At 57.0% G+C, this 24,465-nt stretch overlaps 1 protein-coding gene across 1 annotated transcript in view; it reads right to left on the reverse strand.

Moving 5' to 3' along the window:
* Positions 1 to 16,408: 16,408 nt before the first annotated feature.
* Positions 16,409 to 24,465, reverse strand: part of SRC (SRC proto-oncogene, non-receptor tyrosine kinase) — a 51,217-nt gene continuing 43,160 nt past the window's right edge. The window contains exons 9-14 of the mRNA XM_047853035.1: positions 23,390 to 23,545; positions 21,774 to 21,953; positions 20,085 to 20,161; positions 19,213 to 19,366; positions 18,989 to 19,120; positions 16,409 to 18,694 (exon numbers count right to left, since the gene is read on the reverse strand). Of these exons, the coding sequence (XP_047708991.1) occupies positions 18,486 to 18,694; positions 18,989 to 19,120; positions 19,213 to 19,366; positions 20,085 to 20,161; positions 21,774 to 21,953; positions 23,390 to 23,545 (908 nt within the window). The 3' untranslated portion in view covers positions 16,409 to 18,485. The remainder of the gene's footprint in view (positions 18,695 to 18,988; positions 19,121 to 19,212; positions 19,367 to 20,084; positions 20,162 to 21,773; positions 21,954 to 23,389; positions 23,546 to 24,465) is intronic.

A 24,465-nucleotide genomic window follows, 5' to 3' on the forward strand; every position in this document is an offset into this window, starting at 1 on the left:
CGGGGCTCGAACTCTGAACTACGAGATCATGACCTGAGCCGAAGTCGGCCGCTCAACCGACTGAGCCACCCAGGCGCCCATCATTCTTCAGTCTTCCTCCTGCCTCTGTCTTGGACTTCAGGGAACTGAGGCAGCAGGGACAAGGTCCCAGCAGGAAGCAGTGACCGCCCACCTGCCAGGCTCTGGAATCCACACTCTAAGCACCCCCTGGATGCCCCCTCCCTAGGGAGGAGGAGGCTCCGAGGCTGTGAGCCCCCTCTCTGCCCCCCGCACCCAGCCTGCCCCATCCCCTGGGGGCCTCAAAGTCACCACAGTCTAGTGGAGGGGACCTGGGAAAGTCCAGGCTGGCCCAGGGCCGGGGGTCAGGGGTGGGGTCCTGACCACCTCAGGGGGAGGTTCTGGGGACAGACTTGGCAGGAAGCCCGACGGCTCGAGAGCGGGTGTTGGAAGGCAAAAGTCAAGCAGGGGCCTCGGCTGGGTGCCGACAGCAGGTGACTGGTGCGGGCTTGCAGAGACCCCGGATGGCTGCACGGAAAGGGAGTGGTGGGGGCCCCGAAGCAGGGACAGGAGAAGGAGCTGGGACTGCTACCCAAGGAAATTTCAGCGGCTGCGCATACCCGTGTGCACATACCCGGGCCCAGCACAGAGTTTGTTGCTGGGAGAGAAGTCGTGTATGGCGGGGGCAGGGGGAGGCAGGGGCATGTGAAACGGACCCACAGAGGGAAGCGGCTGGGACTCGGGCAGAGAGAAGAGGGGAGGGGCAGCTTGGTGGCAGCCAGAACTAACCAGCGTCCTTTACACGATCCATCACCTCTGAGCCTCACGACTCTTATTATCCCCATTTTGCTGGCGAGGACACGCGGGCTCCGCTGAACGTCACCAATCTGAGAACCACAGTGAGACTTGACCCAGGCGTCGGCACCCACGTCCAGAGCTCGTCTGCCGTGTGGCCTGAGAGGCAGAGCCAGAGCGGAATGGAGGTGAGGGCCCTACAGGCGGGCGGACAGAGACCAACAGGGGGACAAGGGACCTGGAGGGAGATAGTTCTGTTCTCAGTGGGAGGCGACCCGGGCCCTGGGGAGAGGCTGGGAGGTTCCAGACTGCCCGCCTCTTGCTCCCACAAACTACGTCCCACTTCCCAGCCTTCACAAGGATGAAACAAAGCACAAGGACAGCTTCCAGAAATACTGCCCAATTTCCGGCTTCCACTTGCCAGTGGAAGCTGTGTCCTCCACCTGCACTCTCCTCCCCCGACCCCCCAAGCTCTAGCTCACGTTCATTCTCAAGGAACCTGAGACCAAAGAGGCAGGAAAGAAAGGCAGGAGAGACACAAGGAAGGGAAAGGAGGGGACCTCGGGTCTCTCTGTCTCTCCCCCACCTCATTTCTTTCTGCTCACTCTCTCTGTCTAGCTTCCTCTCTCCCACCACACACACACACACAACTGATAAAGTCCCAGAGGAAAAGAGGGAGACGGGAGAAGGCAAGCAGACAGGCAGATGGGCATCCAGGGTGAGAGACGCATCCCCAACATGCACCCCCCGGAGCTCACAGAGTGGGGGCAAAGTTCAGTGAGACTGTCGGGACAGACAGACCTTCCCAGACAAAGACATTCCAATTGTTCAGCTGGGCTGACCGAGACACATGGGGGTGTCCCAAGTGGGGACCCCCCCAAACGCTTCTGAAGGAACAAATGAGTGAGAGGAGGACGAAATAGAGTGAAGAGAAAGGGGGAAAGAAAAGGTTCAGAGGCACCAGGAAGAGACTGTAAAAAGACCTCCCCAAATCAGCCGTGGCTTCTTTCTCTCTGGGAAGTGGAATTACAGGGGATTTTTATCTTACACTCTTCTGCACATTCTTTTTGGGATTTTCCACCTTTTCTGCAGTGAACACGTACTACTTCTGAAACCAAAGGAAAGCAATAAATGTCATTTCCAAAAGAAAGAAAACGTCCACGGAGGGGAACAAAGTACACACACACACACACACACACACACGCACACGCACACCATTCTTTCTGCTCCCGGCGTGAACAGCCAGAGTGAGAGCCCAGAAATCTCCAAGGAAGGAAAAGGGGAGAGACGAGAAGAAAGAAGAGGCAGGCAGGGAGGACGGGAGACGGGTGAACAGACACACTCACGCAGACCTAGCACAGGGCGTGACTCAGCGTGGATGCTACGACAATGGGAGTCCAACACCCTCACGGTTCTTACGCTGGTTGTGGTTAGAGCTTACTGCAAAGGTAATCACGCAGTCTGTGTTCCTGGCAGACAATTTTTTTAATGATGCTCTATGTTTTGAATGAGCAAGAGAACTTATGAATGAGAGTGGCCAACAGAGGTAGGAGAGCAAACTGTGAGGAAACCAGAAAGGAAGCCAGCGGGGCAAGAGTGGCTGGAGGGATGCACACACACACACACACACACACGCACGGGGTGGGGCAGAAGAAAGATAGCAATTCAAAAAGGTTGCAGGAGAGGGAGGTGGCAAGCAAGCAGACAGGCAGATGGGCATCCAGGGAGACAGACGCACGGACACCGCCCCCCCAGCATGCACCCCCCCGGAGCTCACAGAGCGTGGGCAAAGTTCAGTGAGACATGGGCAACGGGAGGGGCATGCTACCCCCCAGGCACACACTCCCTAGTCGGCAGAGGGGGTTTTATGAATGAATGAAAGTGACTGTGGATGGGAATCCCCAGGGCCGGGCAGAGGTGATACCCCCAGAGACAGAGGGACAGGCTCCGAGAGGCACAGGGCGGGAGCTCAGATGCACACCAGGGAGTGAGAGCCTCAGGCGGGAACAGCGTGCGAGACAGAGAGGAGGGGAAGTAGAGAGTGTGAGAGGGACACGCACACACAACCCGGTTTAGGATCCGCTCCCCGGTATGCTCCCAGTGTCCCCTCCTCCTGGGAAATGGGACTTCTATTGTTCTCCCAGTGCTTCTCTGTAGTTTCTAAGTGTTGTATCATGAAGAGGGATGCATTACTTCTGCTCAGGAAAGAACGTGTGCCTTGAAAGAAAGAGGGAATGGAGACGAAGCCTCCGGGCAGAAGCAGGAGGAGGTGATCGGGCGTGCACACGCACACACACACACACACACATGCACCTGGAACTGTGGGAAGACATGAGGAGGGGGAACGTGGAGCAGTGGGGAGGAGGGGGAAGTAGGGAAACTGAGGCACTGAACCCCAAACCTCCAAACACATCCCCACTCACACAGGGAGAACAAGCTCCTGGAGGAAGCTGGCGGTGCATTTACGGTTGCCGACTGTGTGCAGGTCCCTAAGATTAGACTGGTCGCCTCAAGCCCACCGCAGTCTTGAGTGGCACATCTGGGGTGACCAAAGGCTCAGGCAGGGGAAGAGTCTCCCCCAAAAGGGTCCCAGGGCCCCAGAGCTCAAACAAAGCAGGGCCCTGGGGAAGGAAGAAGAGTTTGCCAGACAGATGACGGAGAAGGAGTGGGGTGAAGGTGGGCCGGCTGGCCAGGCAGAGCGCAAAGCCTGAGCACAGGGAGCGGTAGTGAGTGGCGAGAGAGACAGAGACAGAGACAGAAACAGAGAGAGAGACACAGAACGTGGGAGGCGGCCGCAGGGCGAGGCCGGGCCTGGAAGGTGGCTTTGTTCTTCCAACAGGGTTTAAGCACTGGAGGCGGGGATTATTTCTGACCCCTGATGGCAGCAGAGGCGGGGAGACCCGCAGAGGCAGCCCAGGGAGAGATGGGGTGGCCCGGTGAGGAAGGGAGAGGAGCCGGCTGAGAGCCGCTCAGGGACAGCGTCTGCAGGAGGGCGTACTGTACAGGAAGCGGAGAGGGGGGTGATGAGGATCCCCGACTCGGAAGCCCCCCGGGGGACCAGGTCTCATATTTGTGGCAAATATGGGGGTGCGAGGGTCCCTCCGCAGGCGCCTCAGGAGGGGTGAGGTGACAGCCGGGGGGTCCAGGTGGGAAGACAAGACGCCAGGCAGTACCCCCTGGGAGCTCCAGCGGGTTGGGAGCGGGTAGAGGGAGGGGAAGGGGGCCCAGGCGTGAAGGCGCACTCACAGACAAGCACGCACGCACACGCACACACACACGCGTGTGCACACGTGCGCCAGAGATCAGGAGGAAGGGGAGAAGACAGAGCCTGAGCGGGGGAGGGCACGAGACACGTGGCGTGAGACAGTCAAACATGGGCACATCTGGAAAAATCCAGGAGGAAGGAGAGGGAGGCCCAGAGAAGGAGGAAGAGGGAGAGAGCAGGGGAGCAGAGAGACGGAGAGAGAGGTGCAGTGGGGAGAGAGGGATGAAGTTAGCGGGGAGGACGAGTGAAGGAGGGACCCAGAGAGTCAGACGGAGCCGCGGAATCACACACGGAGAGAGGCCGAGAGAGACCTCGGTGCCAGGGCAGAGCCGCCTTAGACACAGAGAGAGGGCAGAGGGAGGGGAGGGTCTATCTCTCTCCTCTCCTCTCCCTCTCTCTCTCTCTCTCTCTCTCTCTCTCACACACACACACACACACACACACACACGTGCGTGAGCAAGCGTGAGCAGCCCTGCACCAGAGGGGTGGTGACTGAACTGAGGGATGAAAGCCGGTGACTCACAGACACAGCACAAAAGCGAGAACCCGCAGAGGGGCCATGGGGCGGGGGCTCTCTCTCACTCCCTCTCTCCTTCTGGGGTGTGTGTGTGTGTGTGTGTGCATGCGCGACTCACACACACGGAGGGAATGACAATGACTCCCAGGGCTGGAGCAGAGAGAAAGCAAGAGTGCAGTGTGGTGGGACAGCCAGGTGAATAGTCAGGGTGACCGAGAGCAAGGGGACAGCGAGACACAGACATGCACAGAGAAAAGCATTTGAGGCTTAAAAGGAGCACAAAGCCAGCGGATGCTCCAGAGAAGGAGGCGTGACAGACAACCAGATGGACAAAAGCCACCCGCACACAGGGGGAGATGCAACGGAGACCTGAGGCTCTCAGAGGAAGAGGGGAAGGCAGGGGAGAGGAGAGGCCGAGGGGCCAGGCCACATGGGTCCCTCCGTCTTCCCTGCCTTTCCTCACCCTCCCTCGCAGGAGGGCCCGCACCCGCCTGTGAGGAATGCCATCCTGGGCCTGGGTGACCCAGAGCCTGGAGCAGCACACGGTGGGGCAGAATCTATTCTGGAAGCCCCTTCCTTCCAGAAGCCACAGATGGAAAAGGCATGCAGCCAGCCCGAGGTAGCCCAGATCATTCCAGGAACATGAGGGCCAGAGAAGGGAGAGTCCGGCCTTCGACGGGGGTCCTTTGAGACTCAAAAGACACAGTAGATAAATCGTACCATGCAATACTATTATTCATCCATAGAAAGGGAGCAAAGTCTTGATATGTGCTGCAATGTGGGTAAACCTTGAAAAACTTAACGCTAAGTGAAAGAAGCCAGATTCAAAAGGTCACCTTTCCTGTGACTCCTTTTATAGGAAATATCCAGAACGGATAATCCACAGACCACAAGGCAGGTCCATGGTTGTCAGGGACCGGAAGTGGGGAGAGAGAACAGGGAATAACTCTTTAACTGGTGTGGGATTTTCTTTGGGAGTGCTAAAAAAAAAAAAGGTTTTGGAACTAGACAAAGATCGAATAACATTGTGGATGAACTAAATGCCACTAAGCCCTTCACGAAAATGATTAATTTTGTTATATGAATTCCACCAAGATAAAAAAAAAATGTTTAATTTTTTTAAAGTAGGTGTTCACTAAGCAGACACTTGGGGAAGGGATTTCTGGGTGTAGGGACCAGCACGTACAAAGGTGGAGAGACTTCTCCCTCTCTTTCTGCCCCTCTCCCACTCCCACTCTCTCTCTCTCTCTCAAAAATAAATAAAAACATTTTTTAAGTGGGGGGGGGCACCTGGGTGGCTCAGTCAGTTAAGCGTCCGACTTGGGCTCAGGTCATGATCTTGCGGTTCATGAGTTTGAGCCCCACATCGGGCTCTGTGCCGACAGCTCAGAGCCTGGAGCCGGCTTCAGATTCTGTGTCTCCCCCTCTCTCTGCCCCTCTCCTACTCACACTCTGTCTCTCTCTCTCAAAAATAAATAAAAACATTAAAAAAAAAAACCCAAAGGTGTAGAAGCTTGAAGGCAGGTGAGGGGTGGGGTTATGGCTGAGGCAGGGGAGGGGCTTGAAAGCAGGAGACATTATAGGAGGTGGGGGTGGGCTCCAGCGGGAGTATGTGATCCCTGCTGCTTTGCCAGGAGAATGGGGGAAGACCTGAGACGGGGAGACCAGGAGGAGGCAGGTGTCTGAGCCACCAAGTGAAGGCTGCTGGGGCCAGTTAGCCAAGGGAGAGCGGCAGATCGGGAAGGCCGGGATGGAACTGGGAGATAGGGGGGAACAAGAGGAGGCACTTCCCTGCATCCTGGCCAGACAGGGCTTAGAAACTAGATCATTCACTCAATCATCACACATGAGTGCTTTCTGCATGCTGGAGACCCAGCACCGAACAGACTGTCCCTGCCCTCCTGGGGCACACAGCGCAGTAGCACGAAGGACTGAAGATAAGCCAAACTAACAATATATAGGATGAGAGCCAGGAGTGACAAGTGCTCTGAGGACAAATGCAGCAGGGTAGGGGTAAGGAGGGCAATGGAGGATGCTGCTTGAGACCAAGTGGTCAGGGAAAGCCTCTCTGAAGAGGGGGCTTTGGAGCAGAGAGCTGAAGGGGTGGGCAGGCACACAGATCCCGAGAAAGGGCCCTCCAGGCAGCAGGGACAGAGAGTGCAAAGGCCCTGAGGTGGGAGCAGCATGTCATATTTAGGGAAAGACAAGGTCAAGGTGGCTGGACCAGAGGGAGCGGTGGGAGGTGAGGGGGATGACAGAGGGGACTCAAAGAGCCTTCCCGTGCGTCCATGGATCTAGGTGAGTGTTTTCGAGTTTGGTTCTACAGAGACACGCCCCTTAAGGGAGGTGGACCCTAGTGAGGACAGGGGGACAGAAGGAAAAGAAGAGGCATGTCAGGCCCCCAGCCCCATCCTTCCCCACTGTGGGGTTTATTGACCAAAGACTGAGTAAACCCTGAAGATCCCCCCATAAACTCGCCAGCAGCAGAAAGTTAACAGGAGGTGAGACTAGGGAGCCTCAGACAGTTGCACGAACCCAGATGGAGGCCTGCCGCATGAAGGAAGGAGAAGAAAGATCAGGAAAGGCTCAGACAGAGGGTGGGAGGGAGCCGGGGTGGCTGAGCTGCGAGGCAAGACCCCCACACCGCCAGGGGCTCCAGGATGACGCACAAGGGGACGGCGGTGGCAGCCGGGGCTGGGCACGAGGCGTGACGCACGCAGCCTGCTCGCAGGCTTGCAAGGCGGCCAGACACAGACGGTGACGTGCAACCCCAACAAAGCCCCCAGGAGGGGGAGAGGGGACGCGGAGAAGGAAGAGGAGGGGCGGCACGAGTTGTGAGGTAGGCGGCCAGGCGACGGGATCTGCGGCCAGCCGGATCGACAGGAAGCCCGTGGCGTCTCCACGGCCCCCAGCCGGAGAAGGACACCGGACAAAATCCCCCAGACAGACCCCTACTCGGGAGACATGACCAGAGACTCAGTGATCCTCACAATACATGGAGACGCGGCCAGGAGGGACCCTCCCTGACATACAGACAGACAGACATCCCCGCATACCCTCATCACTGCACACCGACGGGACTGGTCAACACACACACACACAAGACAAAGACAGACACACAGAGACGTTCACCTAGAAACAATCAGACACCCAGGTCAGGATACACAGGCTGTCAGATAAACAACAGAAAGAGAAACACACACGCGCACACACACACACACACGCACAGGAAAACCAGATACGCGCACTGGTGCTCAGGGACAGATGGACAGGCAGATCTCAAACTGCCTGACGTGGACAGAGGTGTAAGGACCCTCACTCTGGAACAGATGGAAAGACGCACCCGACACTGGAGAGAGATGGGCGCGACAGCCACAGGGCAAGACAGAAGGAAGGGAGGCTGGTAAAAGTGAAAAGATGAGGAGGAAGAGTAGCTGAGGCCACGGGCTGCACTCCAGCCCCCACCCCCGCCGGCTCAGGGTCTCCTTCCACGTGACAGCACCAGGCCACGTATGAGGCCTGCCCCACGGTGGCTGCTCAGCCGCTGTTTGTTGACTGAATGCACGACCAAATTTGCCTGATGTCAGAGGGTCACTCTGGGAGGCCAAGGGCAGGCCGGAGCCCTTGGTGGCAGGTGACAGGGAAGCCAGTGGGGACTGTGGCACCCAGCCCAGGGGAGGAAACAAAGCCCGGGCGAAGGCAAGGTGCTAGAATGGAGAGGACAGAATGAGGCGGGGCCCATCTGGGGGACCATGTCGACAGGAAGTGGGCAAGGAGGGGCAGGGGGAGTGAGGACGAGCCCAGGGCCTGGACCCGGGTGCTGAGTGGGTAGTGGTGCCTATGGAATGTCCAGGGCGCAGGTGTACAGGGAGATCTGCAGACTGGGGGTGGGCCACGCAAAGGGAGAGGTGAGGCCCAGAGTGAGGGAGGTCACCAGACTCGGGCAGGAAGGGAGAAGAGGGCAAGACACAGAGGAGGAGGCATCGGAAAGGTAGGGGGAGAGTCAGGAGGCGCAGAGTCACTGAGGTCTGCAGAGTCAGCCCCGGGTTTGCTGGCAGGTGGGAGAGGTCACGGTGCCAGCTGTTTGGGGAGGTTGAGAACAAATGCAGCCGAAGGGGGAGGGAGAGGGAGGTGCTGATGTGAAGACAGCCTGGGACAGGAAGGGGAGGGGAGGGATGGGGCCTGGAGGAGGGGTTTCCGCAGTGGGAGAGGTGGACCTGGTGGGGGTCAGGGGCTTAGCTCCAAGATCCCGGCCAGAGACCGATGGCAGTGGATCCACTGTGGGCAGAGAGAGTTTGCAAAGGGGGCAGGGGAGGTGCGAGGGGCAGCGGGAGGGGGTGAGGCCGGAGCTGCGGCAGAGGTGGACACGCACACACATGCACGGTGCCAGCCAGCTCTCACCCACCCCTCGGGGACAGCGAGGGAAGAAAGGAGGAGAGAGAGAGAGAAACAGAGCCAGACTCACCTGGAAAAATCTAGATGGAGCCCCCAGGAGCGGGAGAGGAGAGAGAGAGGCAGAGGTGGGAGAAGCAGTGAGTGAGGGGGAGGCAGTGGGTGAGCGGGGACACACACACACACACACACACACTCCTGCAGTGACGCACAGAAGTGAAGCAGAATTCAATAATGACTTAGCTACGAAGCGAGGGAGCGAGAGAGAGGGAAGGCAGGGATTTAGACATACAGCCTGTCTTTGGAGGGACTCAATTGTTGACCGAAGGAAGGAACAAAGATGAGGGACTCCCAGAAGGGAAGCAACAGCTAAGAGAGTTCTAAGACAGACAGAACATCACACATACACACAACGACATAAAGCAATGAGGGTAAACAGAAGCGGTCAGAACAGCGGTTCCCCCGGTGGGGGCGGGTGGTCGCGTGAGAAGGAAGCTGCTGGGGGCTGCGAGGTCCGGGTCTGGCTCGGGAAAGTGGGTCCACAGGTGTAGACACGGGTGACATTCACTGAGGTTTTTCCCTTAAGATTTGTGCATTTTATGGTATGGAAGTTACATTTTTTTAAATGAGAGAAAGACGATAAGAGATAGAAGGAAAGAGGTATGTGTCAGATGGGGAGGGAGGAACGGGGACACACACACACACACACACACACACACACACACAACGATGCCCAGGTAAGAACAGAGCCTGACAAAGTCTGATGAAAAGGAACGTAAAAAGGTAATGTGACCAAGAAACACTGATGCCTAGACCCTCCCACGGAAAGAGAGACTCCCGGAGAGACCTGAATTAGGAGGGGGTCCCATGGGGCAGGAAGGAAATCACCAACATTGGCCCCTTGAGCTGGAGACACCCAAGGCTGGGGGCTCCTGGAGCATTCTACCGCCATGGAATGGCCTGGTCAGGGTGACCTGTTGGGGACAGTGAAGCAGGCATGTGGGGGCAGTGGGTGGGGATGGTGCTGAGGCTGGGGTGGGCCTTGAGGGGTGCTGGGGCTGGGGTGGGAGGTGGCGAGGGGCCCAGGAGCTCACACAGAAGGGCAGGGGAGAGAGACAGAGGCCGGCGTAGGTGCTGAGAGGGCCCAGCGGTGTGCAGGGGGAGACACCAGTGGGCCCAGGAAGGGGGGTTAGGAAAAGGGCCTGGAAATCACTCTCAGACACACAGACGGATGGATGGAGACGCAGATCACCATATGCTTGAACTACAGAGTGAAAGCAAATGCCGGACACAGAGCCTCAGAGCTGGAGCTGGAAGGAGAAAAAGAGAGAGTTTGGGGGAAGTTGGAGAGAGACAGATAACCAGAGTGTCTTGAAAAATCCAGATGGAGCCGGAGAGGGGATTTCGAGTAGAGAGCAAAAGGGTGAGAGGGGATCTCTCTCTCTCTCTCAATCTCTCTCTCTCTCTCTCTCTCACACACACACACACACATGACTGTGCAGTCACATCTGAGTGGGAAAACCACCTAATGCTGGGGAACACAAAGAGTTAAGCTAAAGCTCAGAGGCAGAGACGCACAGACAAAGAAAGACAGGAAAACAAAGAGAGAAAAGGAGAAAGTGTGTGGGAGGGAGAGGTGACAGACAGAAACACGTGCAAGCGGGACACATGAGTCTCAAGTCCACCGGAAGCACGACCCCAAGAGAGGAGTTTGGAAAGAGAAAACCCGAGACGGCGCCTGAATGACAAGGCTGAAGAGAAGGCTCGGCTGAGGAAGAGAGGGAGGCACCTTTCCCCCCCCACCCCCCCCCCCCCCCGCCCCGGGGCTGCCTCTTCAGAGCGGCGCAAATGACGGTTTAAGTCAGGAGGAATGAAAGAGGTGTCGTATGCACGGGACGCACGGGACACACAGCCCCTGCTGGACTCAGGCAACAGTGAGGGAGTCAGGACGGGACCGTGTATGCCACACGCACCCCATCCACACGCAACACAGGCCACACACGTGCCACATACACACGCGCACGTAGACAAACGTAGGAAGCCCAGAGAAGAGACAAGACTCGGATAAGCCCCAGAGAGAAGAGGAGAGGAGCGAGATGGGAGATAAACACAGAAAAAGCAGGAGCTTTCCACGCGCCTCTCTCGCTCTCTCCCAGTGTCCGTCCAGATGTCTGTCGGGCTGGCTGCCTCACACACGATCGCAGCCCCAGGAGACAGAGGATGTGGTGACTCGATGGCCAGCCCGGCCCAGCTCGGCCACCTCCCCCCTCCCGGCCTTTGTTCTTTGCCCTCCTCCCCCACCTAGTACTCCTGGCCCCCAGGCCTCCCTCAGCTCTGCCTCCCCGGGGAGCCCTTCGGACCCTCTGTTCACACTCAGGACCCCACCCCTACTCTCCCAGGACCATCTGTTCCGCTCATCTGTCCCACACAGGGTATCCCTCACCCCTGAACCGCCAGCCCGGCCAGGGCCGGACCCATAGCAGGTGCCTCGTGGAAACTGGTCCAATGGGCCAGGGAGGGAGCGGACGCTCACACACCTGAGCGAAGGCAAAGTTAGAGAGCAGTAGGGTGAATGTGGACCAAAGGCAGAGGGTAAAAGAGGAGAGGGGAGGGATGAGGTGGAGAGTAGAGCAGGTGCCCCTGGAATAATGACGACGGAGACTGGGGGGGGGGCAGAGCACTTGGGTGGGAGAGAGAACACTGACCCTCCAGCTCAGGGCCAAGGGCCGGGGTGCAGGAGCACAGCCTGCACCAGAAATTCGACAAGCATACAGAGCCAGGAGGCCAGAAGGCCTTCGGGACAGAGGGGGAGCCAGACACCTGCTCCCTGCCGGACACACAGACAGGCGGGCCACGTGTTGGGAGAATAAGTGAATTAACGGAGGGACCCCAGAGAAACGGACAAACCTGCTAGGGCAAGAGAGAGCTGGACAGAGACAGACAGAGACAGTGGGGGAGGGGCTGACACAGGTCACCTTGCTTTGATGCACTCACACTGAGGTCAAGGGCAAACCACAGGGGGCAGAATGCAGAAGAAAGAACAGAGAAGATAGCAGGTTAAGAGGACACATAATGTGCCAGGAGCAGCATTTACCAGGCCTGGCACAGAGGACGTGCCCAGTAAATCTACAGCCCACAGTACTTTAGGGGCCCACAAAACATTTTAATTTTTCTTAAAATCAGAAGACAAATAGGGGCACCTGGAGGCTCAGTCGGTTAAGGGTCTGACTCTTGATTTCAGCTCAGGTCATGATCTCACGGTTCATGAGTTCAAGCCCCAAGTAGGGCTCTGTGCTCTCTGCTTGGGATTGTCTCTCCCTCTCTCTCTGCCCGTCCTGCTTGCTCTCTCTCTCAAAACAAGTAAATAAAGTGAAAAAAAGAAGAAGGAGAAGACAAATAAACTTTTAGCTCATTTTTTTTTTAAGTAGACTCTACACCCAACATGGGGCTCAAACTCACAGCCCAGAGATGGACAGTTGTATATTCCGTCAACTGAGCCAGCCACACGCCCCTCAAACAACGCTTTAATATATATTCACATATTTGACTTTACACCAATATTGTAATATAATTTTGAATGTTTCTTACGGAGGAAGGGGCTCACGAAGGCAAAGCTAACTGGGGCCCACCGAAGTCCTAACGGGCCCCTCTGCGGGAGCGCACAGGTGAGTTGAGTTTGGGACATTTAAAGATGAGGTGTCCAGGGCGTGGTCGCCAGGGAAACCGTCCAGGTCGGAGGCCTTGAAGCCGAGGCTGGAGGGAGCACGGGACTAAGTCCGGGGCCAGGATGGGGACTGAGCAAAAATTCACCCCAGAGGCCAAGTCCCAGGAGTCACGGGGAAGGAGCTCACTAAGAAAAGTGCAGACACGTGGAGGTGGGAGGCAGAGACAGACCCAGTGGCACAGAGATCCAGCCACGCACATGTGGGCACACGGACGCACCCCACCCGGGGGGATGGGACAAAGACAAAGATGAACATTTAATGAGACCACGGCAAGGGGGAGGCTTCGGGGTACCCAGAAGCAGACAGAAGACAGACAGATGGACAGGCTGGCAGAGCTAGGTGGGGAGACACAGATCCAGGATCCCGTGGGTCACACTGTGAGGGAAGCACAGGTCCGGGCACTGGGTGGGAAAGGCCCTCGGGTGCGGAGGGCTGGGGACGGCGAGGACCGGATGAACAACAGACAGACGGACAGAGCTCCGTCTCCCTCCCCCCACCACGGCACCAACTTGACCCCCAGACCCCTTTGCCTGGCTGTTGCCATCTCTGTCTCTGTGTTTCCGTCTCTGTTAGTGTCTCTTTTTCTCTCTGCAAACCGCAGCTTTTTTGGAGCCCGCAAGAGAAAAGATGAAAGATGAGATAAGAGAAAATGCAGACGATGGACCTCGCGTGCGCGTGCGTCGTGTGTGTGTGTGTGTGTGTGTGTGTGTGTGCGCGCGCGCGCACACACCTTCAGCACAGGGCCTGGTAAGAGTTTCATGGGAGCGAAGGGGGTGACAGGAGCAGAAGATGAAGGAAGAGAATGAAGGCAGCACGGGCCACAGCCTGGGAGGCGCAGGGAGCAGGGACACACACGCGCCCCACCCCCGCACGCCCGTGGTGCACACACCGCACCCCCTGGAAGTGCAGCGGTGTTGAGAAGGCCAGCGAGACCGCGGAGAACAGAGGCAGGGAGGGGCCCAGAAAGACGGACCCGGCACAGAAGGCCTGACGCAGATACACAGACAGGCACGGCTGCTCACACATTACACGGGCCCCGACGGGACTGGGCCCAGGGCGAATCTTCAACACCAGTTTTCCACACAAACGTATGAAAGAGTGACCAGGCCAGCAGCCCACGGGGAGAGCCAGTGAATGTGAGCCAGAGGACAGACAGACTCCCTCTGAGACAGACAGAGACAAGGAGACACAGAGGCCAATGGGCAGAGAACAGATGACGGGTCTGAATGGACCTGGGACACAGACACGTGCCCCACCCTTTCTGGGCGGGAGGGATGGAGTCTGGGGCACAGATCAGGGTCTGTCCGTGTGTGTGCTTTTCTGTATCTTTCCTACTCCGCCATAAGGAATATATACTATTTTCTCCATGAGGGAAGACATCTCATTTTCCTCGGAGAAAAAAAATACATGCAGAATAAGAGAAAAACCACTGAAATCAGGAAGGGAAGGTGGAGAGGACTCGGGGGTCCCAGGGTCTCCAGTCCCCGGAAGTGGGCTAGAATCAGGAGAGGGCTGCAGGAGGAGCGGAGGGGCTACGGGACGGTGGTCGCCCAGACCGCGCATCTCTCACCTCTCCACTCTGTCTCTCTCGCGACGAACAAAAGCGAACTGGACAGAGGCCCAGAGTGAGGGAGTCAAAACCAGAGAAGGAGCCAGAGACAAGAGGTGGGAGAGATGGAACCAGCTTTCTTGCCTCCCTTTCCTGACCAGACACGTGGGCCAGATCTGGGTGCATCAGCTCGACCTTCCCTGGTCCCTCAAGCTCTTGTACCAGCGGGTGAGCTGTGTGGACTGACACAACAACCCTTGCAAGTTTCAGGGGGGTCAGGGAAAGCTCCAAGAGGTGGTCTGTGGCCTCTGAGATGTGTCTTGAAGGATGAATAGGAGTTTTCCAGGTTGCAGAGGGAAAAGCAAGGGTATTCTCCACAGTGGAAAGAGCTTGGGCAAAAGCATGGGGTGTGGGAGGGCCTGAGGAAGAGTCAGAAGTCAGAAGAGATTGACAAGCAAGAAAATCTGTGAGACAGAGAAACTAGGGAAAGAGACAGCAGCCAGGCACAGAGAAAAAGAGAAACCAGCCACAGCCTGAAACATAGAGACACACGTAGAAACAGAGACAGAAAGAAAATCAGAAGCACACAGAAACACACTGGGAACTATGGAGAAGTGTCGGGGGGCGGGGGGAATAGGAAGAAACAAAAAAAGGTGTTGAGACAGAGAGCCAGGGCCAGACAGAGAGCAGGAGGCAGGAGATTGAGAGACAGACAGAGACGGAGAGGCACAGAGGGAGATAAGCACAGAGAAACACGGAGCAAGATAGACAGAGAGGTGCAGAGAAAGGGGGCTCAGAGTCTTTCCCCACGCGGTTCTCGACCGCCCCCCAGCACGGCTCGAGTGTAGTCCCCACCTGCCGGTAGGGGGGATCACTTTGTCCCCATCCTTTTCAGGGATGGGGCACATCCCTGGCCTGCTGGCACATGTTCCTGAGCTCCCCCAACCCACCCAGGCACACCTGGGCACTGCCAGGAGTGGCCAGTGCCCTCTGTGCCCTCCAAGCCCACAGTAAACTGGCCCCAGGAGCCTGAACCTCAGGCACCAACTATGGCACGTGTCCATGTAACACACACAAATCCCGCACACTGATCCGGAGAAAACAGACTCGCTGGCTTCATATCCCATCGATGCCCACATACACACTCACCCCGGGAACTCACAGGCTGGCACACAACCCGGATATGTGTGTATACAGATGCACACAGCCCTGGGCAAACAGATGTCCAACCTCCCGGTCACAGACCCAGGTGAATATGAAGGTTCATACAGCTAGGCACACACTGCCGGGAACCCAGATTCACAGACCACCAGGACGCGTGTCCACACACCAACACAGATGCCCATGAGCAAACTGGCCCAGGCACATACCCACACAAACACAAAGGCACACACTCCTAGGAGCAAACAGAAGGCTCAGCCACAAACACATACATCCCTGCTCCTGTGTGTGCATCTCTGCGTGTCCATTCTGACCTGGATACTATGGTTTTTGGCTTGTGGAAATACTACTGCAGAGAGAAATGTCCTCATCTTGAAATTTGTTTTTAATTAGACTATTACGATGGCCAGAGGTGACACACAGATGCATGTGCCATGTGATGTAAAATAAATTTCTTCGTAAAGACTGTTGCAAATGAACTGCCCGGTTGTGTCCCTTTAGTGGTGGGGAAAAAGGGAGGAGAGGAAAGGTCTTTGGATTTTTCCCTAGAGTGCCCAGGACTTTTGTGGATAGAGCCCCAGCCCAGCCCAGCGCTCCTGGGAAACAACACAGCATACACACGGCCACATCTCCCCTTGAGCACATTTGCAACCACACCCAGGCCCAACAGCCCCACCTGGCCCCCAGACTGTCCACTGCCACCCTCCCCCTGGGGCATCGGCGTCCTGAACTGCTCACACTTCGGGAGTCCTGGCTTCCCCCGGTGCATCTCAGACACAAGCAGAACTCCTGACAAATGTGCCCACTCCCCAAACAGAGGTGCTGGTGCACACACGGCCACATGCCCAAGTGGCTGTCTCCAATCTGATCATGTCTCCCCCTGGCCTGAAGCCCGCTGGCCACCAGTGCGGCCCGAATAAAGGCCCCTCTGACTACAGTCTGCCCTCACAGTTCACCCCTCTCATTCTCCAGCACACAGTGGATGCCCAGTAAACCACAGGCCACACTTTGAGGTCTGTTTGTGTTTAATCAGACAATATGCAAAGTATTTACAACCAATTCTGGACCCCCCCCTCCCCCCAAGCCTGGGCCGTGGAATTCGGGACCCCCAGGCCCTGCCCAGAGCCGGGGGTCCCCTAGGCCTCTGCATAGTCATCTGAAATCTACAAAACACTGTTTATTTAAAAAAAAAAAAAAACAAAACAGAACAGTATTAGGACACCTCATACAAAGGGCCCCAGGCAGCCGTAAGGGGACTTGAGAGTGCGCCGGGGTAAGCAAGCCCAGATTTGACCGGGACGGACGGCAGACTTGCGTAATAAACATGTATGAAAGGAAAAGTTGAAATTTCATAGGCAGGCACCGCTTGGCCTCCTTTCCCGCTGGCAGGGCCCGGCTGGCTCGAGAGCCCCTGGCAGCGGGAATGTTATTGCTGTGATGGGGGGCTGTGAGTGAAATGTACAACATGTCTGGGGAACAGAGCGGGGGAGCATTTTTACATGTTAAATATGGACACACACGTGCACACACATAACACACACACACACACACACACACACACACACACACATAGGGGCCCTGGCAAGATGCCCACAAACTGTCGGCCACCCCTTTTAAGATGGGGTACCTGAGGCCCAGGGAGGAGTCGCCACATACCCTAAGGCCAAACATTAGAGTGAGGGCCAGAGTCTCCTGACGCCCCAGGCTGGGCTCACCAAGGTTACGCCAGGCCACAGGGTCTGGAGCAGAGAAGTCGCAGAGGCCACGGCCACACATGGAGGCAGACGCTGCAGCCCAGACAGGAAGGAGGGGGCCACCCGAGGTCACAAAGCCAGGCCTGGTGCATGGCAGTGGACACTTGAACTCGACACCCACCACCCCCCAGCATAGGAACTCCTCTCCTACTCATGGGTTAAGGGGTGCTAACTGGGGGAGGGGAGCAGGGGCCAGGCATTGAAATGACACAGGACAAACGGGGGAAGGAGAAACTGGGGTTCCCTCCTGAGGCCAGGACCACCCAACCACGTGGATCTTGTACTTCGGTTTGATTGCCTCCGGAGCCTGGGAGCTCACTCTTTCACGGCTGGCTAGCTCCAAGGATGAAAAAAACACTCCCACTCTGATCGACATCTACTCCCCGACACTGGCATGGTCACCCCTCATTCAGCTGCGCCCTACGCCCGTCTCCACTCCCTCCCTCCACCAACAGTCCTGCCAGTCAGGCAGCGGCAGCAAGGCTCTGTTATCTCTAACTCAGCCTCAGGCCCCTGGTCCCCTGGGCTGCCCCAGTCTGTCCATGGTGCCTCCAAGGACAATCTTGTTGGTTCCTGAGGAAGACAGAGGGAGCACCGGGTTCCAAACCCACCTCAACCCTGAACTGTTCTGTGGTCGTGGGCAAGTCACATCCCCTCTCTGGACTGTCTCCCCACGGGTGCTACGAGGGCATGAAACTGGTGATCTCGAAGGGTCCCTTGGGTCTAAGAACAGGATTGGAGGGGGGTGCCCACCCCACCCACCATCATCAAGTCAAGCTCAGCCTCAGCTGCCCAGCCTGGGAGCCACGGCAGAGGGGTCTGGACCCAGCAGCTTCCACCAACAGGTGTTTCAGAAATGGACGGCAAAGGGCAGGGTGGTGGGCAGGCCGAGGGCCAGGCGCCCATCACTCCTCTTTGGAAAGGCTCTTCGGCCAGCTCTGGAGGCAGACGTGGGGCGACGTGGAAGTGTTAAGGAGTCAACGTGAGGAGCAGACTGAGGCTGACAAAGGGTGCCCTCAGTCCGTCCTTCTTCCCGGCTCCTCCTGCTGAGATACACAGAGCTCCAGGAGGGAAGGCAGGGAGGACGCATATGGCTGGAGCAGGTGCCGGGACGCAGTCACTGTGCCAGCCTTAAACCCTGTCCTCAAGGCTGCCCCAGGCCCCAAGCCCTTCCATGCCACAAAAGAGGGAGGGGCCTCATCACTGGCAATTCAGCCCCACAGAGGGGATCGATGCGGGCAGGCAGAGGGAGGCAAGACCCTCCATCAGGGGCCACCCAGCCCAGGATCCAAGCCAAGAGGCCAGTCTGGCCCTGTAGTGTGCTCGCTCCCTATAGGTTCTCTCCAGGCTGGTACTGGGGCTCGGTGGACGTGAAGTAGTCCTCTAGGAAGGCCTGCAGGTACTCGAAGGTGGGCCGCTCCTCCGGTTCCTTCCGCCAGCACTGGCACATGAGGTCATGCAGGGACTCGGGACACTCAGGCGGGCAGGGCATCCGGTAGCCCCGCTCCACCTGGTCCAGCACCTCACGGTTGACCATCCCTGTGGGTAGAAGGAGGTATGAGGAGGCTGGCTCAGGTGAGGAAAGTGGGGCGGGGGGAAGATGTGAGGAGGACAACCGAGAGTGCCTCCAGCCTAGGACAGAGCGGGTGTGACCATGGGTAGGTCGCCTCCCAGGGACTGAGAGCCCTGACCAGAGAGATTCTAAGATCAGATGCTCAACCTCTTTGTTCTACAGATGAGGAAACTGAGGCCTGGGAAGGGGTATGGCTTGCCCCAGGTCACCAGAGCAGAGGGGTTCAGGGAACAAAGATGGGCCACGAGGAGCCCTCTTACCAGGGTAGGGCACCCGTCCCTTTGTTGTGAGCTCCGTCAGCAGGATCCCAAAGGACCACACATCTGACTTGATGGTGAACCGGCCGTACAGGGCCGCTTCTGGAGCTGTCCACTTGATGGGGAATTTGGCACCTGCGGGAGGGAGAAAGTTCAGGGGAGGCTCAGCAGAACGTCATGACGGTGCCTGCAGAGGGCCCTCTGGCACCGACCCAGGCCCTGCCCACCTTGCCGGGCGGTGTATTCATTGTCTTCGATGAGCCGAGCCAGCCCGAAGTCGGCCACTTTGCACACGAGGTTCTCTCCAACCAGAATGTTGGCGGCGCGGAGGTCCCGGTGCACGTAGTTCATCCGCTCCACGTAGGCCATGCCCGAGGCGATCTGCAGGCAGAACCCAGGGAACCCGGCTCAGGGACCACCCCGTGCCCCCTTCCAGGTCACGAGTCACGTGCCCAGGGTGGGGAGCCAAATGCCCTGCCCTTGCCAGCCCTCAGGCAAGCGAAGTCAGCTTACAACAAACACCGTTGGCACAAAAGCAGGACCAGAGTTCAGCGGGAAGAGGGAACGCGGAACAAAGGGCGAGGGCAAAGGGGAAGCACAAGACAAGACACCGCCCAGGAAGGAGGGTGACGATGAAGAGGCAGGCCCCAGGTGCCCCACAGATACAGATGAGTGCCAGGTCCTGCCTGCTGTCCCGAGTCCCCTCCGAACCTCAGTTTTCTCATGTGTCAAATGGAATAAGGGCCATCCCTACCTCCCCTGATTGTGATAAGGATTAATGAGGAAATGATTGTTGAGCACCACCTACAGCAAGCAAGTACCGATGCAGGTTTGTTGAGTGACCGAACAACCTTTACAGAGAAGAAAACTGAGGTGTGAGGCCCCACAGGCATCACTGACTCCTGACGCCCAGCTAAGGGTTCTTTCAAGCTCTGCCCAGAGCCACCACTCACAGCACATATAAGTGGTCCCCGTATTAAATGTGGTGCGATCAGAGAGTGTGGGCGGCAGTCAAGGCAAGCTGCCTGGAGGGGGCTGAGCTAAGTGGGTCTGAGTGCTCTAGGGCCAAGGCCATGGGAGGTGGGCGGGGCTGACTCACCTGAGCAGCCATGTCCACCAGCTGTGGCAGCCGCAGGTACTTGCCTGTCTCCCCCTTGAGAAAGTCCAGCAAACTCCCTGGACAGAGAGAAAGCAGCCCTGTCTTCCCTGAGCCAGGAAGCAGAGATCCCCACACATCCTGCCCACCTGGGCCGGCCAGCCCTGATTCAAGCGGCACAGCAGATTTCACGTGAACCCATCTCTGAACAAAGCCTCACTCAGCATTTGTCACTCAGAAGGCGAAGCAGGACGGGAAACAGCCAAATGTCCACCTCCAGGAGAACAGAAGCCGTGGCCCATCCCTGTACCGCACTACCACTACCCGGCAATAAAAAAAGGAACAAACTAGTGACACGGGTGATAAGGGAGATGCTTGGATGTAGAAGATAAAATATGTGAACCTCTAGAATAAACACAGCTATGATGACAGAAGGCATATCAGTTATTGCCTGGGTTTAGGGCTGGAGGGTACCGTCTGCAAAGGAAAATAAGGGAGCTTTCCGGGGTGATGGAGATCTCCTGCATCTTGAGTGTGGTAAGGGGTACACCATGTCCATTTGTTAAAACTCACAGAACTGGACACTTAGCATGGTGTATTTTATCGTTTGTAAATTATACCTCCCAAAAGCGGAATTTTGAAACATTTAATTAATTTAAAACTTAGGTAAAGGTCAAGCCAGGGGCTCGACCTAGAAGCGGCTCCGCTTGGAGGGTTGGGGGACTTTTCTTTCAGCCACATAATGGCAAATGGCTTTGGAAAACCAGCAAACTGGGGAGCCAAGATGCATTGTGGGAAATTATTAAAAACAAAATGAGAAAGGCCACCTTTGGTTTGACTTTCCATTGACACGACAAGTTGGTTCTATGCCATTCCACCTTTTAAAATGTGCACTCTAGGGACGCCTGGGTGGCTCAGTCGGTTAAGCGATCGACTTCGGCTCAGGTCACTATCTCATGGTCATGGGTTTGAGCCCCGCGTCAGGCTCTGTGCTGACAGCTAGGAGCCTCGAGCCTGTTTCGGATTCTGTGTCTCCCTCTCTCTCTCCCCCTCCCCCGCTCACACTCGGTCTCTCTCAAAAAATAAACGTTAAAAAAAATTATTTAAATAAAAATAAAATGTACACTCTAGGGGTCACATGGGGGGGCTCAGTCAGTTGAGCATCAGACTCTTGATTTCAGCTCAGGTCATGATCCCAGGGTCGTGGGATCGAGCTCCATGCTGAGCATGGAGCCTAAGATTCTCTCTCTCTCTCTCTCCCTCTGCCTCTTTCCCCAGCTCACACTCTCTAAAAAATAAAAAAAATAAGGGGTGCCTGGGTGGCTCAGTCAGTTGAGCACCCGACTTCGGCTCAGGTCGTGATCTCACAGTTTGTGAGTTCGAGCCCCCCGTCGGGCTCTGTGCTGACAGCTCGGAGCCTGGAGCCTGCTTCGGATTCTGTGTCTCCCTCTCGCTCTGCCCTTTCCCTGCTCACGCGCTCGCTCTCTCTCTCAAAAATAAATACACATTAAAAAAAATTAAAAAATAATAATAAAATAAAATAATAAAATAAAATAAAATAAAATAAAATAAAATAAAATAAAATAAAATAAAATAAAATAAACACCCTACATCTGGGGGGAAGTGAAGTGTGTCCCCTCCTGCCTAGCAAGGGACTGTCACACATCTCCGTGCCGGTCGCTCAGGCCTCACCCTTGCTCATGTACTCCGTGACAATGTAGATGGGCTCCTCAGACACCACGGCATACAGCTGCACCAATTTCTCGTGCCTTAGTTTCTTCATGACCTGGGCCTCCTGCAGAAAGGCCTCTGGAGACATTGTGCCTGGCTTCAGGGTTTTGATGGCCACCCTGGTGGTTCCGTTCCAGGTCCCTGTATGGGTAGGGGTAAAGGCTGCCTCAGTGAAGGCCCCCTATTCCTGTACCACTGGGACCCAGGATCTGCCTGCCCGGGTACCAGTTTCAGCTCTGGCCTCCCCAGCCATATGACAAGCTCCGCCAAGGTCCAGCCCCTTTCTGAGCCTCAGTGTCCCCACCTATAGAATTAAATGAGATCTGAGGCGCTAGGCCAAGCCCACTATGAGGGCTCACTTAGCTGCAGCTGTCATTTTATTATTGTCTGGTTTTCAAACCGTGAGGCCTTGGGGAAGCTGTACTCTAGACCAGTGTGTTGAATCTGAGTTCTTGTCCCAGCTGGACCCAAGGGCCTTTGCTGAGTGGCCCTAGGTCCATTCCTCCCAGTCCCTGGGCCCCCATCTGAGGGCTGGGGCCCAGGCCTTTTCCCGAGGCCCTCGCGGCACAGGTCTGGGGACCTGTACCTGGCACTCCATGAGTCTACCCGGGGCAGCCGCTGCTCGTTACCACACACCCAAGCCAGGAATGAGTTCTGCAGCCACCAGAGCAGCTGATGCCAGGGATTTCTCCAGGCTTTGCTCGTGTGCTCCTTTTGTGGCTGTGCTTAGGAAATGGCTTCTCATCCCTCGCCCCTGTCCCCAGCCCAACACCTTTCCTGACTTGGCCTGACCTCCAGCCTCCAGGCCTTGGTGCCTACAGGGCCTTCCACCCAGGAAGCCTCTCTGCTCTCCCCTGAAGGGAGGAGAGTGGAGACGCTGATGCCAGGTGAATACTCGGCTTACACGACGGCACGCGGCGAGTCCCCTGCAGAAGCCACCAGCTCACAACTGTCATGCCTGCCTCACGCCAACCGCCCTGATTCCTCCGCGTCAGCAGAAGGCGGCCTGGGTTTTTTTCAGGGCTGCTCGGTGTTTGTTTTCAAGGATAGTTTTGCCTTTACTCCAGGGTCAGACGGGAGACTGTTAACAGGCCCAGAACATGCCAGACTGCACTGCCAAGCACCCCCTGTGCGAGTTGAGGCTTCTCTTCCCACGGCGAAGCGCTAATGCGTGGACGCATGCCGGGCCAGCAGTCTCTCACACCCCGCAGGTGGTTCCTATCTTCCCCACCCTCCTTGCACCCCGAGGAAGACCGAGGCTCCGAGCCGAGCCACCTGTCCCAGACTGCGCGGTGGGTCTTCGGGGAATCAGGATGCCCAGCCCTGAGCAGCCCTTGGCCAAACGACGCCAGGGTCTATAGAGGTGTGTGGTGCTGAGGGGGGCTCCACACTGAAAACAGAGCCCACTCTTCAGCAGAGGTGACTGTGACTCGCGGAGGTAAAGGGTGTGGGAGGGGGAGGGCAATGGGGCCTGGAGCTGTCCCAGGGGATGGACATTTGCCCGGCTCTCGAGTGCGGACACCAAAGCCCCACAAGGGACGGTGATTCCCTCTGAGGGGGCAGGGGCGAGGCCTTACCCATCCACACCTCTCCGAAACAGCCCTGGCCCAGCTTGACCTCCAGCCGCAGGGACTCCCGGGGGATCTCCCAGGCGTCTTTGGCCAGGCCCTGAGTCTGTGGCTTGGACGTGGGGCACACGGTGGTGAGGCGGTGGCAGAGGCCGTCGGCATGTTCTGAGGACAGAGGCGGGGAGGTAGGGTTCAGCAGGGTGTCTGCCCTGGGGCCTCCCTGTCCCACGGTGTGTGTGTGTAGACATACACGTGGCATGCACAAGGGACACACGGGATGCCCTCGAGGCCAGGCATCCACACCTGTGCGTTACACAGCCTCATCCCACACAGGCCCACACTGACTCGCGCATCTGCTCGCTGAGTTATTCATTCATACGTTCATCGGACCTGAAAGGGCAGCCACCCAGGTGGGTCCCAAGGATGCAGTGCGGGACAAGTCCAGTGGAATCCTGCCCTCAGGGAGCTCACAGCGCAGGGGGAGCCCAACTTCCCCTAATCACCTCCCAGGACCATGAGCATGACACAGGAGAGCAGTATGTGCAACAGCAGGTGGGCTGGGTGGAGTCTTGGAAGGCTTCTCAGAGGAAGTGGTGCCTGAGCTTGGATCTGCAGGGGAGTGAGTGGTGGACTGAGACCACTTTGCAGGGGCAAAGGGCCCTGAGAGAGGAACAAGCCTCTGGGTTGTAGGAACTGAAAGGAGGCCAGAGGGGCTGCAGGGGAATGAACGGGGAAAGGGGGCCCCGGGTAAGGCAGGGAGGCCGGCAAGGTTTACAGCAGCCAAGGCCTCGGAGGCCACGTGGGGATCTTTATCCTGAGATTCCAAGGTAATCTCTGGAGGGTTTTAATGTGGGGGAGCAGTGTTCAGAATGAACCCTACGATGGTGGCCAAGGGGACAGAGGGGTGGCAGATGGTAGAGGGTGTCGGGGGGCCCAGCTGACAGAGAAGGAGGTGGCACAGGATGGGGAGTTGCTGGCACTCTCACGCTAGGCCACACCTGCACACAGACGCCACGGCCACGGCCACATGCACACAGGCACCCACAGAGACCCGCCCACACGAGTACACACAGACCCCATTGCCC

Source organism: Prionailurus viverrinus, chromosome A3 (genome assembly GCF_022837055.1).
Source record: "Prionailurus viverrinus isolate Anna chromosome A3, UM_Priviv_1.0, whole genome shotgun sequence".
Lineage (NCBI taxonomy): Eukaryota > Metazoa > Chordata > Mammalia > Carnivora > Felidae > Prionailurus > Prionailurus viverrinus.